General features: G+C 41.2%; 1 protein-coding gene across 1 annotated transcript in view; it reads right to left on the bottom strand.

Moving 5' to 3' along the window:
- Positions 1 to 9,675, bottom strand: part of ubl3a (ubiquitin-like 3a) — a 41,131-nt gene extending 31,456 nt beyond the window's left edge. The window contains exon 1 of the mRNA XM_056409804.1: positions 9,018 to 9,675. Coding sequence (XP_056265779.1) covers positions 9,018 to 9,044 — 27 coding nt within the window. The 5' untranslated portion in view covers positions 9,045 to 9,675. The remainder of the gene's footprint in view (positions 1 to 9,017) is intronic.
- Positions 9,676 to 16,468: the final 6,793 nt, after the last annotated feature.

Here is a 16,468-nt window from a genome sequence, read left to right as displayed (position 1 = left end):
CCGCAGGGGGAACATGCATCTAACAGGGCATATTATCATGAATAAGTGATCTGCTGGATGAAAGATGGAAAAAGCCACAGCGGGAGTGTTGACAGGTATGTAGAGTGGTCGTCATTATTCACAGAGGACATCACATGCACCGACACATGCCGCGTTGAAGAATGCACAGACAAACATAATGCAAATAAAAAAGTTACATAAGCAACCGATGGATGAGAGGTTCTCTATAGCACTTCCTATGCTGCGGACATGCATCGATACAATTGAATGGATGGTACCAAATCACAGAAGGCTGCCGGACATACACATCGACAACATGCTGAAGCTTGATAATACCAGCAACTATCAATACAACTATTAAATGTGAATTAATTATTCACCAACTCAGTGGACGGTAAAACCATTAACAACTGTGAGGGTGTACGTCATTCGTTTTAAACTGATATTTTCACTGCAGCGTGACACAATCCGTCAGCATTTCAACTCTGAGTCATCAGTTTCTTGATATGCTTGAAATTTATGCAAAACCCAGCACATTCACATTCACACACACACACACACACACATCTTTAGAACTGCTGTCAGAAGTTGCCATTGCGCCTGCGAGGCCTACATGTGACGATGTAAGTCCTGCATGGGTGATGTAATCCTGATCTGTGACTCACACTTGCGACACATGGCGTCTGCAACATGTGCACATATTCCCTGACACGCTTCGTCCGACAGTCAGGAATTAAGAGCGATATTTCTCCCACTGAAGGTGTCAATCAAAGCCCCGTCGGCAGCTCCTGCCCGAGGCTGAAGACCCGCCCGCTGATCTCTCTCCGTCTCTGGCTACCCGATGTCATAAGTGCTGAGTTAAGCTCGAGTTGGTATAACCCTGGTATAACCCTCAGACCCGCAAACTGAAGCAAACGTCACGAAAGCTTGAACGCATATGGCGTTCAACTAATCTCGAAGAATCCCGCTTAGTTTGGCGAGATAGTCTTAAAACATATAAGAAGGCCCTCCGTAATGCCAGAGCAGCCTATTACTCATCAATAATAGAAAAATAAAAACAACCCCAGGTTTCTCTTCAGCACTGTAGCCAGGCTGACAGAGAGTCACAGCCCTGTGGAGCCGAGCATTCCTATAAACCTTAGTGGTAATGACTTTATGAACTTCTTTAATGAAAAGATTTTAACTATTAGGACAAGATTAATAATCTCTTGCCCATAACCAGTGCCAATCTGTTCTCAAGTGGAATGGCCTTGGAAACCGCTGTATGCCCTGGTGTATATTTGAGGATTTTCTCCTATCAACCGTGACCAATTATTTTCAACGGTTTCTACTTGAACACGCCTACCTGTCTCTTGGACCCCATCCCGACGAGGCTGCTTAAAGACGCTTTTGCCTTTAATTGGCGGCTCTCTATTAGATATTATCAATGTGTCTCTGCTAACAGGCCACGTCACACTCCTTCAAGGTGGCTGTTATTAAACCTCTCCTGAAGAAGCCCACTCTGGATCCAGAGGTATTGGCTAACTACAGACCGATCTCTAACCTCCCTTCCTCTCCAAGATCCTTGAGAAAGTGGTCGCAAATCAGTTGTGCGACTTTCTACATCATAATAGTTTATTTGAGAAATTTCAATCAGGATTTAGAAAACACCACAGCACCGAGACGCACTGGTGAAAATTACAAATGACCTCTTAATGGCAGCAGATAAAGGACTCCTCTCTGTCCTGGTCTTGTTAGACCTTAGTGCTGCATTCGACACCATTGACCATGACATCCTGTTACAGGGACTGGAGCAGTCGATTGGCATTTCAGGCACGGCACTAATTTGGTTTAAATCCTATTTATCAGATCGATCTCAGTTTGTATTTGTAAACGATGACGCCGATAACCACCAACGTTAATCACGGAGTTCCACAAGGTTCTGTGCTTGGACCAATTTTATTTACCTTATACATGCTTCCTTTGGGCAATATTATCAGGAAACACTCCATAAACTTTCATTGTTATGCAGATGACACTCAACTATATTTATCGATAAAACCAGAGGAGAGCAACCAACTCTGTAAAATTCAAGCATGTCTTAAAGACATAAAAACATGGATGACCTGCAACTTCGATGTTAAACTCAGACAAAACGAAGTAATTTTAATCGGCCCTGAGCACCTCAGAGATCAATTATCTGGTGATGTGGATTCTGTAGACGGCATTGCCCTGGCATCCAACACCACTGTAAAGAATCTTGGCGTTATCTTTGATCGGGACTTGTCCTTTAGCTGGGAGGATCAGAAACAGAAACCAACATCAAAAGGAGATAGGGTCGCACTTACAGACCTCGTGAGTGAAATCTAATAGCTAGCTTTATCCTAAAGATTTAATCTGGGTGGTTATTACAGTTTTGCTTTGTGAAATGTTGCTCCGGTCGGGGTGGGAATCTCGATTATGGATTCATCTTCATGCGTCAAAATGTAAAAAAACTAAAGATGAACTTTTACTTCCTTTATATTCCATTAATTAAAGAGAACAGACGTGTCAACTGGGAGGGTTTCATTTTCAAGCATTGCAAAGAAAAAAGTCAAGAAATTAAATTGGGCCTGTAGCAGCATCCTCAGGTAACCACGGGGAAAGGTAGAAAAATAACGCTTTCTGGTAAAGGTGATTAAATGATGTTGCAACCATCCGACTCGCTCTTCCTCAGTGGCTCTCTCTTTGATTTGGTTGTCAAGTATCCGAGAGTCATTAAAAAACGTAGAGATGAATATCGTATAAGTGTGCATCATTGGGCGAAAGCTCTAAATATCACGACTGTGTTGGGGCGCAAATCCTCGGGCAAAAAAACTTGCAATCTACTTGGTGAGTCGGAGTTGAGTGGAAGAAAAAGCGAAATGGCTCTCCATACTTTGGCTTTTTACGCCAGGGTGTGTGAGATTAACAGTTTTTTTATTAGCTGATGATACAAGGAAGTCCGGCCAATCGGGACCCTTGTCGACTAACCAGGAAATAAACATGTCAGTCGCTCGGCCTCTCCATCATATTCTTTTAATGGGATCGGTTGAAAGAATATAAACGGCAAAATTCACTCCACGTTCGGGCGGCCGCGGTTGAGATGCCGAGGACACTTAGCGAGGACGCGAGGGAACGACCCGAGTTGGTGGTTAGGTGTTAAGCCTGCTAATTCATGCGGAGCTGCTTATGTGCGGAGCATTCCTTTAGGTCTCGACAGAATGACCACGAGATATTATCCATCTTCATGACGGAAATAAAATGTGTTGTCTGGCGACGTAAAAATAATACAAAAACGGTCCTGATCATGTGTGACCTTTGAACTTTTGGTGCCTTCTCAACTACCACCAGGCCACAAAGTGAAGAGTGAAAAGTCAAAAAATGCTTATAGTGCAAGATTCCCAATAGTAAAAGTGGAGCAAATTATGCATCATATATCATAGCCTTGAAATAAAGGAATATATCTAGAATATACTCTAACTCTAACACCGGCTACCAAATCAAATACGTAGAGGCCACACCCCCATACATTTCCGACAAAACAGTCTTCACCGCCATAAGTAATATGAACCCCGCAGGGGGAACATGCATCTAACAGGGCATATTATCATGAATAAGTGATCTGCTGGATGAAAGATGGAAAAAGCCACAGCGGAGTGTTGACAGGTATGTAGAGTGGTCGTCATTATTCACAGAGGACATCACATGCACCGACACATGCGCGTTGAAGAATGCACAGACAAACATAATGCAAATAAAAAAGTTACATAAGCAACCGATGGATGAGAGGTTCTCTATAGCACTTCCTATGCTGCGGACATGCATCGATACAATTGAATGGATGGTACCAAATCACAGAAGGCTGCCGGACATACACATCGACAACATGCTGAAGCTTGATAATACCAGCAACTATCAATACAACTATTAAATGTGAATTAATTATTCACCAACTCAGTGGACGGTAAAACCATTAACAACTGTGAGGGTGTACGTCATTCGTTTTAAACTGATATTTTCACTGCAGCGTGACACAATCCGTCAGCATTTCAACTCTGAGTCATCAGTTTCTTGATATGCTTGAAATTTATGCAAAACCCAGCACATTCACATTCACACACACACACACACACACATCTTTAGAACTGCTGTCAGAAGTTGCCATTGCGCCTGCGAGGCCTACATGTGACGATGTAAGTCCTGCATGGGTGATGTAATCCTGATCTGTGACTCACACTTGCGACACATGGCGTCTGCAACATGTGCACATATTCCCTGACACGCTTCGTCCGACAGTCAGGAATTAAGAGCGATATTTCTCCCACTGAAGGTGTCAATCAAAGCCCCGTCGGCAGCTCCTGCCCGAGGCTGAAGACCCGCCCGCTGATCTCTCTCCGTCTCTGGCTACCCGATGTCATAAGTGCTGAGTTAAGCTCGAGTTGGGAAGAGAGACAGGGGATCCTCCTCCCCCCCCCCCCCCCCGTGTTGTTCTTTCATACGCAACCAACATAACGCTGACCTTCGACCCCAACCTTTGACTCCTGTGTGCGTGTGTGTGTTTGTGCGCATGTCCCCAAGGGGACTCTCTGACAATGTGGGAATGAACTATAGACTGCTTTCAAAGCACCATCATTATAAATAGCCACACACAGAGTAGCAGAGGTAACTCGCTTTTAGCCAACTACTGGTGAAATAACACAATAATACACTATTCTGAATCGATGTTGATACATGTAAAGTAGCATCGCTGGTTATAGCTTCTCTAATGTGGTTTCTTGCTTGTTTCTTTTCACCTTTTACAATACTAAACTGAATATTTTGGGTTTTGCACTATTTGTCGCCCAAGAACAAGACATTTAAAAGACATCGCTTTGAGCTTTACTTGTTTTTACCATTTTCTGACATGTTAGAGACTAATTGATGATCTAAATTTCTTCTTCTTTTTTTATCATTAGTCGCAGCCCTAAAAAAAAAACTACAAAGTCAAACATTTTGTGTCATACTAACATTATTTACTAATGTTTCCATCACAGATTTCCTGAGCCCGTAGACCTCGTGTGGTGCTGCCGGACTAAATGACTGAATGATGAGGTGAGTATAAGTGATCAATCGTCTGGGATGCTTTGGTTCCTTCTCAGTCAAGAATTTATGATCCGACGCACTTGTAAACTAGAACGGGCACTCGGTAGAGCGCATACCTTCGCATATCACAAGATTGGGCATTGAATTATGAACATGTTGGCATTAGTTGCATGCCAATTGGATAAAAATTGACCGCGCTATGGTAAAAAGAAGATGTTGACCTTTTCATGACCTTGACCTTTGACCCGATCGATCCCGAAATCGAATCAAATGGTCCCCGGATAATAACCAATCATCCCACCAAATTTCATGTGATTCGGTTTAATACATTTTGAGTTATGCGAATAACACGCAAACACGCACGCATACAAATACAAATAAATAAATACACGGCGATCAAAACATAACCTTCCGCATTTTTAATGCGAAGGTAATAAGAACATTCATAAACAATTTCACCTGACATCTGAAGGGTTAATCATGTCGTACCTCATGGTCTGGGTGAGTATTACCCTCCAACACAGATCAACACATACTCACCACAGCACAAATGACGGGGTGTTTGAGTACTACCCACAGAGTGTGTACGTGTGGAAACAGTGTTTATTTATTCATATCAGTATCAGATGGGTGCCGGTACAACTTAAGTAAACACGTCCGAGCAGGAGAAGTCATGTTGCTAACCCTTCGGGCTTTGGCTTCATTAATGACTCAGTTATTACCTCATGTTTCATACATCAGTTATTAGAACATGTTCGGACAAGTTCTGCATTTCTGAAGCTAGAAAAAATAAATATGAGTCGGGAAAACAAGGTCCGAGGAGAGATTTAAGAAATTACTCGGGGGAAGTGAGGTCGATCAGACGGAGGATGTTGTATGATTGTAAAGCCCTAAGAGGCACATTTGTGATTTGTGATTTTGGGCAAAATAATTTCTCCACCAAAGGAAATTAGCAATTTTTCAGAAACCGTTCATTTTCCCTTTGATTTCAAGATCTGAAACCAGCCTCACCCACACGTTCTTCTTCTTAAATGTAAAATAACAAGTATTAGTAACTAACTTATGAAACATTAATAAAAGTAGACGGGCTGAACTCCCATGTCCTTCCCTCTCCATGCGTGTCTACATCTAGCTCTCCGCGTCTCGTCTGCCGCGCCGAGACGTATCGAAAGCGCTCATGTTTGAAATTCACTCTCGAGTCTTTTTCCTGGAGCGTATTCATTCATCGTATCTAAACAGAGGTGCTTTATGCTTCTCCCGTGCTCCTCTCCCGTCGGCTCGGCGCTGCTCACATAGCTGCAGTGCACCCCGGCCCAACCATTTCCACGCGCTCCACACGGGCACCCAGACTTCGAAAGATCAAAGCGTCCCACTGTTGCCATGGGAACCATTTCAGCCCCTGTCAGCACTTCTGAGGTCCACCCGGAGTGAGGCAATTAGCCCCCCCCCCCTCCCTCCTCTCCATCCTTCACTCATTCTATCCCTCCACCCTTCCTCTTTTTCTCAGGACAGGAGAAGAAGAACAACAAAAAATCCCCATCCTCCATTCTCAAGAGGCATGACTGTTCCTTCTCTCTTTTTCTTTCTCTCAGATTCATTCACCCACAATGTTTGACAATCTCCTCTCCTCCTACTCTCGCTGCCACTCGACACTCGGCCTTTAGAAGTGTGCCCGTGTGTGTGCGTGTGCGTGTCCGTGTGTGTTGCTCATTCCCCAGACTGAGTGAGAGTTGACGGGGAAAACGAAGAGTGCACCTGCTGCCGGGATCAAGAACGTGGGACGAGTTAAATGCATATTTCCTCGGGGAAGGAGCTAGTTCGACGTATAGATTGAAGCGATGCTCTGGAGATTTCCACCGGCAGTAATCCTGAAGCGTCTTCCTTGTGTGCGGACTTTGACCTCTGTGTTGCTTCTGCATGAATGTTAATAATAACATGAGCCTGAAGACAGCATTCTCTTTTTTTAATAAACCATATCAAACAAAGCTTGCGAGTTGGCGGTTTGAAATATTATTACTTTCCCGTTGAACTTTACGCCCGACACTGACGATAAATGATGCGATAATAATGTGATACTTCCCCCTCACAGGGAAATTCTCACAGCAAAAGGATGAGCTATAAACCAGCTGGCAAGGGAATCCGTGTGTGTTATGTAAAGACACCTCAGCCGCCTGACTGGAGTCATCTATCAAAGTTATATGAATGATAAATGTATGTAATACACAAGAAAAAAATGCATAGGGACTATAAACTGACCCATAGCACTGCGACTAAAGATCATAATATAAAACCTCACAGATATTGATGTTAGAAAAGACCTTCTGTAAACTTTTTGTATTTTTTTATTTAGCTTCCGGTCACGAGAGGTCAGGGGATGAAAGATTCAACTCGTGATTTTGTCCACAGAAATTCTTTGCGATGTGCCGCACTGGACCACATATTGTATAAGTAGAGGCCGGCTCACCTCTGACTTCCATGCGGTATTATCCCAACGACATATTGGACCTGTTGTCCAGGGGATCATAGACTTGGACTCAGGAGTCCAGGCACAGCTGGGTTAGCTGATCTCTACGTGGTGGAGGGGCACATTACGTGGTTTATCCTTTCTATACATAGACCTGGAATTTTTCTCGGAGCGCACGATGACGGACAGAGGGGAGATATCACGTTTAAGACCCGCCGAGCCAAATTAAATTCATTTTACGCGCCTTTTAATTTGTGGAATAGCTTGCCCACGTGCTGCCGACGTAAATCTTTATGATGAGAGTTCACAAACACACACAACAGTCAGTGAGGTAAAATACGTTCTAAAAAAGGATAGTGTCCTGAGAGGGCGGGGGCGGGGTTAAGCTGATAAAGTCACCTGATGGTGACCACAGACTTTAAGTCATAGTTCAGCCTCCTTTAAAAGCACCACTCCATCAGTGGGTGTGACATAATGGGGTTGTAGTAAGCAATGCAATTAGCGGGTATGAGCACTTCAGAGCAGCAACAGAGCAGCTCGCCTTCTGCTCCACGGCTTTCCTGTCTGGCTTTCTGCGACGCTCGAGGTTCACAGGAATAAACCATCGCTGTGGGCATCAGGGCACTAACTTTATTCCTTATTGCTGATATTATTGTCCATTACTTTCCCAATTACTCAGTTAGTCCGTCAAAAAAAGTGTTCTAATACTGGCAGAAGCCCATCACAATGTCCCAAAGCTCATGTTGACATCTTAATGTGTCTGAAACAAAATGTGTTCGACATACAGTTCATATAAAAAACTGAAATATCAGCAAATCCTCACATTTTAACAGCTGCAACCAGCTAATGTTCACTTGATAAATGGCTACTCCGTCATCAAAAGTGGGCGTACATCTCCCCAATGAACTTATTATATAATATCACCGTGTCACCTCTAAGTCTGCATTTATCTAGTCAGACTTCCATTAATTAACTAACTTCCTGGTGCATTTCAGTGGAAACGTTCAAATCCAACCGGGAATTAAATGTCTGGTGTTAAGGTGATGCGACACTCAAATATTAATGCAGACTTGGTAGATTACAGATCATGGAGATGTAGTGTGCTTATAGAGTTTCATACTGGAATGGCAGCCAATGAACCTGGAACTATAGGAATAAAACCTGCCATAAAATACATAAAAACAAATAAAAAATGCAGCAAAGCATAAAGGGATACACAAGTTTACAGTTTAGGAAATAAAACTTGCAAACTTTGAAAATAATAAAGTTAAACTGCCAGTTTCCTTTCCGAGTTGCACTGTAGCTCCACAAACCCAACTTTAAAAGCCCACTACGATGTTTTATAGTTCATAATCAAAGAGGTCACACTGGGTCGAGACATGTTCTCCAATAGGATACATAAACCCTCTTGGAGAACCCTCTCAACCCCCCTGGAGAAAAAGCATGGATGTAAATGATGAAATGCTCTCACCATGTCCGCCGGGGTGCTGCCCGTCATCGTGAAGGTTCTCCCGATCCTCGGATGGGTTCTCACACACACACACTCACACACACACACACAGGACAAGGAGCCAAAGAGCTCAAACTAAAGTCGTTGTTCGGAGCAGGAAACACAAACGCAACGTAATCCTGGTGACTCTCTCTCTCTCTCTCTCTTTCTCTCTCTCTCTCCACAGGCGCAAAAGTGAGGGATGTTCTGCGACGCTTCTTCCTCTCTATTGCGCAACCATTCCGTGGATCATTCCCCGCACTAATTGGGACATTCGCATGTGAGCTTAACGTTAGCGGGACACACCGTCGACCCGGTGGGCCTCCTCTTCCTCCTCCGACCCTCGGAACATCAAGAGTATCCTGCTTCTGCGAAAAAGCCAACACTGCTGGCACATCCGGACACGGATCTTGTTCTCTCTCTCTCGCTCTCTCTCTTGGTTGGAAAAGAACACCACAATATCCGCAAGGTTACCCCTGTTGAACCGTCCTCTGGTGAACTGAGACACTTCCGCGGATTGGTCCAGAAGACGCGTCACGCGGCGGAACCTGTCGGTGCTTTTCCTTGAGTTTGTTGTGATTGTTACGGAGCTAATGTTGCAGACTGCGTCGCTGAGCCTTTGCGACCGGTTCAGCTGTCAGCCTGCCTCTCACAAACTAGCGTCAATGCAGCAGTGGAAACAGACATGTGACTTCCGGGTGTTGGTTTAGAAAATAAAACTGCTTCCAATCTTTCTTGTGCAGGATGCCCTTCTTTTTTCTTTGTTGTTGTTGTAGGTGATTATATTACTTTATTACAAGGAATATTATATTACCTGCACAGAGCACAAGTATGGCAAAGCCAGAAAGAGCAGATAATAAATAGAATATATGGAATACAAATTAACAAGGAGATATGAATACCTTAAGAAGTACAGTGTGATATGAATATCCCATTATATATTACCTTTATAGTATGAACAATGTGAACAAGTGCAGCTGTTGTGTAGGTACAAGTTATGGCAATAGCAATATACAGAATAAATAGCTTGAGGTATTATACAAAACAATGTTCATCCAAATATATATATATAGATATATATATCTGTGTTACTTCCTGCATTTATGTGTATTCACATGGACATATATCAGCCTAAATATGATGAAATCGCCACACTTCCTATAATGGTGAATAATACCAGAAGAGTAGGAGAAAGGTAGGTTGTATATCATTGATACTCTTACTCCTTAGCACTGTTCTAAAAGCAGGGACACATTAATAGAAGAGGTGCAAGGTTGGGTGAAATGGGGTTAAAATGATGTTAAATCAGTAAAGTGCAAAATACTAAATTAATTTGTGTTAAACCATTGACATGTGGGTCTCTCATGTATGTCATGGCTCAAGCGCCAGGTTGTGGCAACATTACAAGTAAAACCCCAATTTAAAATTGTAATTACATAATTAAAGGTACAGAAATAAAGTATGACAAGTTTAAGCGTGAATAGACGCCCTGTCAGTGTTACATTGTCGTATTATTTCATCATTATCAACGACGTATTTACATGTAAGCTGTATTTAATGTTGTAGTTGATTAAGATTGACTTAACAACTACCCATAACATAAACATATAATACATTTATAAATGAACATTTAATGTATTCCAAAATTCACAAAAACAATGTTTATATATGTCATCGTGTTTGAGGTGTATTTAGATGTTACGGTCTAAGTTTATGTTTTATCTTGAAGTCAGAATTACTTTACATCCGGGTTCAGTGTTTCTCAACGTGCTGCTTGATGCAGCCCCTTTAAGAACATGGCGGCAGTCCCCAGATGGGTGCTTGAACAGGAAAGAGAGTGCTGTAAATAGTGGGAGCATGAGAGGGAGAGAGGGCAGTTTAGATGGAAGAAAAACTACACACACACACACACACACACACACACACACACCTCAGAAACTAGCATGGAGAGGGTTTTGGTTCTTGTAAAAAAAAAGAGGTAAGATAATCAATTCCTTTCTGAGAAAAATAAGAAATTCATGACAGACTGTTGGTAATGTTTATATGCTAATCCAAACACAAATGTCATAATCAAGGCTTTTCTCAATATTAGCAACATGATACTTTATTGACCACTAAGAAAACTCTAAACTGCCTCTCACATCTGGAAAGGTTAAAGATCAGACTCAGCAGAACAGCACTGCTAGTAGGCTACCACTCAAAAGGGACTGTTTTTACTAGTATTTGCAGCCATGCATGGTGACAGTTGTTGCCTTGGATGTGATTAGTTACTTGGAGGATAATAAATGGGAAAGGCTGTTCACCCCTGTGTAATGACTTAATCAATATATAAGCAAATCAGTATCTAGCCTTACATGTGCTGTCATGGAGGCTGAAGAATGTCCGGCAGAGCAATAATCGCCTTTGTTAAACTGCCCGAGAGACTTTTATTGAGGCGAATAATTGGTTTTAGTGGATAGATATATTATTTCATACAATATAGTAAGTATTTAATGGAATAAACACAGTATACAGTAGGCATTATCTTAAAGAGTGCAAAAAAGCCATGACAGTTTCATAATATTAGTTCAATAAGGTTGTGATGTTATTTATAGCATGCATCTAATACATATGTAATATAATATCCTGTCCTTGATGAAGTGCTCCGCCTTGTGTGTGCACGTGTGTGTGTGTGTGTGTGTGTGTGTGTGTGTGTGTGTGTGTGTGTGTGTGTGTGTGTGTGTGTGTGTGTGTGGGGGGGCCCTGTTTCCTGTTTCCGTGGCGATGCGTATCGGCAGCAGGTCTGTCCTCTCTCTGGTGGACTGAGTTAAATCCATTGTGGCATCAGGAGTGGCTTTTCTCTGAGATCTACAGGATTAACCTCCTAATCTCCCCACCATAAAGGGAGAGTGGAGAGGGGGTAGTGGGTCTGACACACACTCTCACAAACACACACACACACACACACAAAAGCGTATGTATGCCTGCTCAAACACACACAAGGTGTGAGTGAATCTGTTTTTGTTAACTGTGTGTTCAACAGTCTTAAGCCAAAGAAAATAAATATGAAACAGAATGTAAGAGCAATTTGAGAAGTTTAATAAATCAAATTAATCCATAAATTGGTTATCGAAATTGTTGTTGACTCCTTTTATATTAATTGATGAATCAGTTCATCGGCACATCCTTTGATTCCCGTTCTAAATATATACTGCATGTACATCTGGGTAGAGAAGTGTATGTGTGTTTGTGTGTGTGTGCGTGTATGTGTGTGTGTGTGTCTGTGTGTGTATGAGTGTTCCTTTGTTCCTCAAGGGAAAAATTCCAGACTAGATCAGTTAATTGGGGGCAGCTAGGGACGAGCTTTTGATCAGATGAATATGAATGTGAAACACATGAATGTGAAACACATGATTGAACCTGTTACGCTCTCATCTTTCCCGTCATTGCAGTCTTTTTTTCTTTTATGAAAAGACTGTAGAAAATGTTCTTCGATGTTCAGCAAAAATGTATCTCGAGTCATAAAAATATTTAAACTTTCTGCTTCCGAGCCTCCAGCAATGTTAATGTTCAGAATCACATCACTGTAGGTGTAATATAGTCGAGGGTTAAGATTACCCGAGTTATGTAAAAAATATACACAAATCTTGAGTGTTCAAGAACGCTACATGTACCTACATGTAGTTGACGTCATTTTTCCATAAATGTTATCATTATCTCATATCTTACAACCAAAACCCAAATGTATGTCAATCAAGTGTGTGTACACTGTGTGTGTGTGTGTGTGTGTGTGTGTGTGTGTGTGTGTGTGTGTGTGTGTGTGTGTGTGTGTGTGTGTGTGTGTGTGTGTGTGTGTGTTTCTCTCCTGTGTACTCATTCCACAGTGCAGGTCTGTGTAATATGAGCCGCCGTGTCACCTCGGCCGGGCCTCCGTTCATCTCTTTAAGGTCTGCCGATCAAATATAAACGTAACATTTTTGTGAGAAGACAATACAACTCTAAGCCTCTTGACTCTCTTCTCATTTAGATTTTCCTCTGAGCACCTGCTGTGTCGCGGAGACCACACACACGGACACATGTAGTGCACATGAGACGCATCGGGAGGACAACGGTCAAGAAAAAGGTCGAAAGGTCAGAGGGCGTGATTATAGTTGCTTAACCGTATACAGTATCCTCCTGCACGCCCAACAGAGCCGAGGATGAACTTTGATCTATTCCTGTTTCCAGTGTCACTACAACAGTTGCTGCTATTTGGCTTTGAAGGGCAGTGTGCACAGCACACACTCCATGTGAGACATGGTTGTCTGATTCTTCTTTTTAATGTATTGTGAATAAGAAAAAATATGTTTTAAATATGTGAATATCAATTGTAAAATACATTGGGTTCATTAATAAAAAAGTACGTAAAGTGTATGTTTAGGTACATTGAGTTTATTGAGTAAACTTGATTATTAGGAATATCAAACAAACTGATTTTATAAAAAAAGAATATATAGACTTGAATGAGATAGACATGAGTTTGAAAAGCATCTGAGTTATTTATGGTAAATGCATTAATGCAATGTGTTCCAAACACATTAGGTGTATTGGTATGTTTACATAGATTCTACTTGTTTAATTCATGTTCTACTAACGAAAACACATCACATTAAGTTTATGTATTCCAAATGGATGGAAATTTCATATGCAATTAAAATGCTTAAATTGTTCTTGTTATTGTTATAAATTTGTTATTTTGTTTTGCCTTTGTTATTTTTATTTATTTTTCCTTTTTTCCTCTTTACAATTGTAATCTGATTGAAACATACACACACAAAATTAAAATACTTGTTATTTGATCACTGTATATCATATTGTGCATTATCAATAAAGTATATACACTATCGTTCAAAAGTTTGGGGTCACTTAGAAATGTCTTTATTTTTCAAAGAAAAGCACTGTTTTTTCTATCAAGATAACATTAATCAACTAGAACGGGCACTCGGTAGAGCGCATACCTTCGCATTTCACAAGATTGGGCATTGAATTATGAACATGTTGGCATTAGTTGCATGCCAATTGGACAAAAATGTATCGTGCTATGGTAAAAAAAAGATGTTGACCTTTCCTTGACCTTGACCTTTGACCCGATTGATCCCAAAATCTAATCAAATGGTCCCCGGATAATAACCAATCATCCCACCAAATTCCATGTGATTCAAGAAGATTTGACCTGTTCATGACCTTTGACCTTGACCTTTGACCCGATCGATCCCAAAATCTAATCAACTGGTCCCCAGATAATAAACAATCATGCCACCAAATTTCATGCGATTCGGTTCAATACTTTTTGAGTTCTGCGAAAGATTGTGACCTGTTCATGACCTTTGACCTTGACCTTTGACCCGATCGATCCCAAAATCTAATCAACTGGTCCCCGGATAATAAACAATCATCTCACCAAATTTCATGCGATTCGGTTCAATACTTTTTGAGTTCTGCGAAAGATTTTGACCTGTTCATGACCTTTGACCTTGACCTTTGACCCGATCGATCCCAAAATCTAATCAACTGGTCCCCGGATAATAAACAATCATCTCACCAAATTTCATGCGATTTGGTTCAATACTTTTTGAGTTTTGCGAATAACACGTATACAAATAAATAAATAAATAAATACACGGCGATCAAAACATAACCTTCCGGCATTTACAATGCGAAGGTAAAAATACACACTATACATTGTTTATGTGGTAAATGACTATTCTGGTTTCTAATGAAATATCTCCATAGGTGTATAGAGGCCCATTTCCATCAACGATCACTCCAGTGTTCTAATGGTACATTGTGTTTGCTAATCGCCTTAGAAGACTAATATCTGATTAGAAAACCCTTGTGCAATTATGTTAGCACAGCTGAAAACAGTTATGCTGGTGATATAAGCTATACAACTGGCCTTCCTTTGAGCTTGAAGTTTGAAGAACAAAATTAATACTTCAAATATTAATCATTATTTATAACCTTGTCAATGTCTTGACAATATTTTCTATTAAATTTTCAATTCATTTGATAAATAAAAGTGAGTTTTCATGGAAGACACGAAATTGTCTGGATGACCCCAAACTTTTGAACGGTAGTGTATATTTTTTTTAATTGGAAAAATCTTACATATTAGGCCTAAATATTTCTTTGAGTGCACTCCATAAACACCGATGTTCAGCATCGCGGGACTCAAACGTCCCGCCGCTCTACTGCCGCTGCCTCCCCATATTTCCCACAGATTATTAACTCCAGCGCCATCAGCTACTCTGAGATCTTGCAGCAAGCGCAAAGGTTGGTGTTGCGTCCCCTGACCAGTCCGGCCCTTCCATAGGCGGTGTGAGCGATTATTAACTGCACAACTGTAACCACATGTTTTATGTCCTTCCTGCATGGCCACCAGTCTCTGACACTGGCAACTTTAAAGTCACCCAAATTATAAACTATATCTCACTTTCCCTCCAGTGGTCGACACACAGTTTGGGTTTTAGGTGTAATCTTGTTTTTGTCAACCCCTGCACCCCCCTGATGCAATCTCACACGTCCCGCTGTGACCGGTTTTCATCGTTCTTTTTATCTTCTGTAAAGCGATCGATGTCTCTACTCTCTATAGGTGTCGTGACATTTGTTTTCATCGATGAATTGAGAGAACTTTTATAACCTTTTTTTGCTATCGTCACACACCATTTTCAATTCATCCAGTAATTTGGTTTACGACTACCCGCAAAAGCATATTCCCGTCATCCTTCGCCGATACTTTTAAGCTTATTGCTGATCAACAATATTGGTGGATGTTTGGTAAGGTTAATGTTGTCAAGCCAGATGTAAATGCTTTTAAAAGGATGCCAGCGTTATTGTATAGTGCTCTCATGTATAATTGCAAGTTTCCTAAATGTTGCAGCACGTTGCTTACATAAAATTACAAATCCGTAGAAGGTATAATGTGCTGACTTACTTTAACTTGAATGTTAACCTTCATGTTGATATAGCATACTGATTAACAAGAAAATAAAGAAGGTTGCGGACTGCTTGTTCATTGTATTAATTTTGCTTCCTAGCCATGTACATATTGCAGTAAAAATGGTCAAGCATCATCATTTATTATCTTGTGAATGAAAACTGAGAATCATCTTGTTTCATATTGATATACCTTTATTTATATTGAATACTGTTCAATTGTATTTGTATAGTCCAATATCTTTACAACATACCTTCCCAGCATGCACAGCCTTCAACTGGGAAAAAAGAAAGAAACCATAAGGAACAGCAACAGAGGAGGGATCCCTTTCCCAGGATGACCAGAAGTGCAATATGCTGTATTTGTCCAACCTCCCATAATACACTCTACCGTAAATGCGCCCCTGGATTCATCTATAACCTGCATTTGAAACACTCTCCTGTCATCGTCATTACCAGCTCTAACAAACCCGGCCTTT

This window comes from Pseudoliparis swirei, chromosome 3, assembly GCF_029220125.1.
Source record: "Pseudoliparis swirei isolate HS2019 ecotype Mariana Trench chromosome 3, NWPU_hadal_v1, whole genome shotgun sequence".
Lineage (NCBI taxonomy): Eukaryota > Metazoa > Chordata > Actinopteri > Perciformes > Liparidae > Pseudoliparis > Pseudoliparis swirei.
This window is presented reverse-complemented; position numbering and strand designations above follow the sequence as displayed.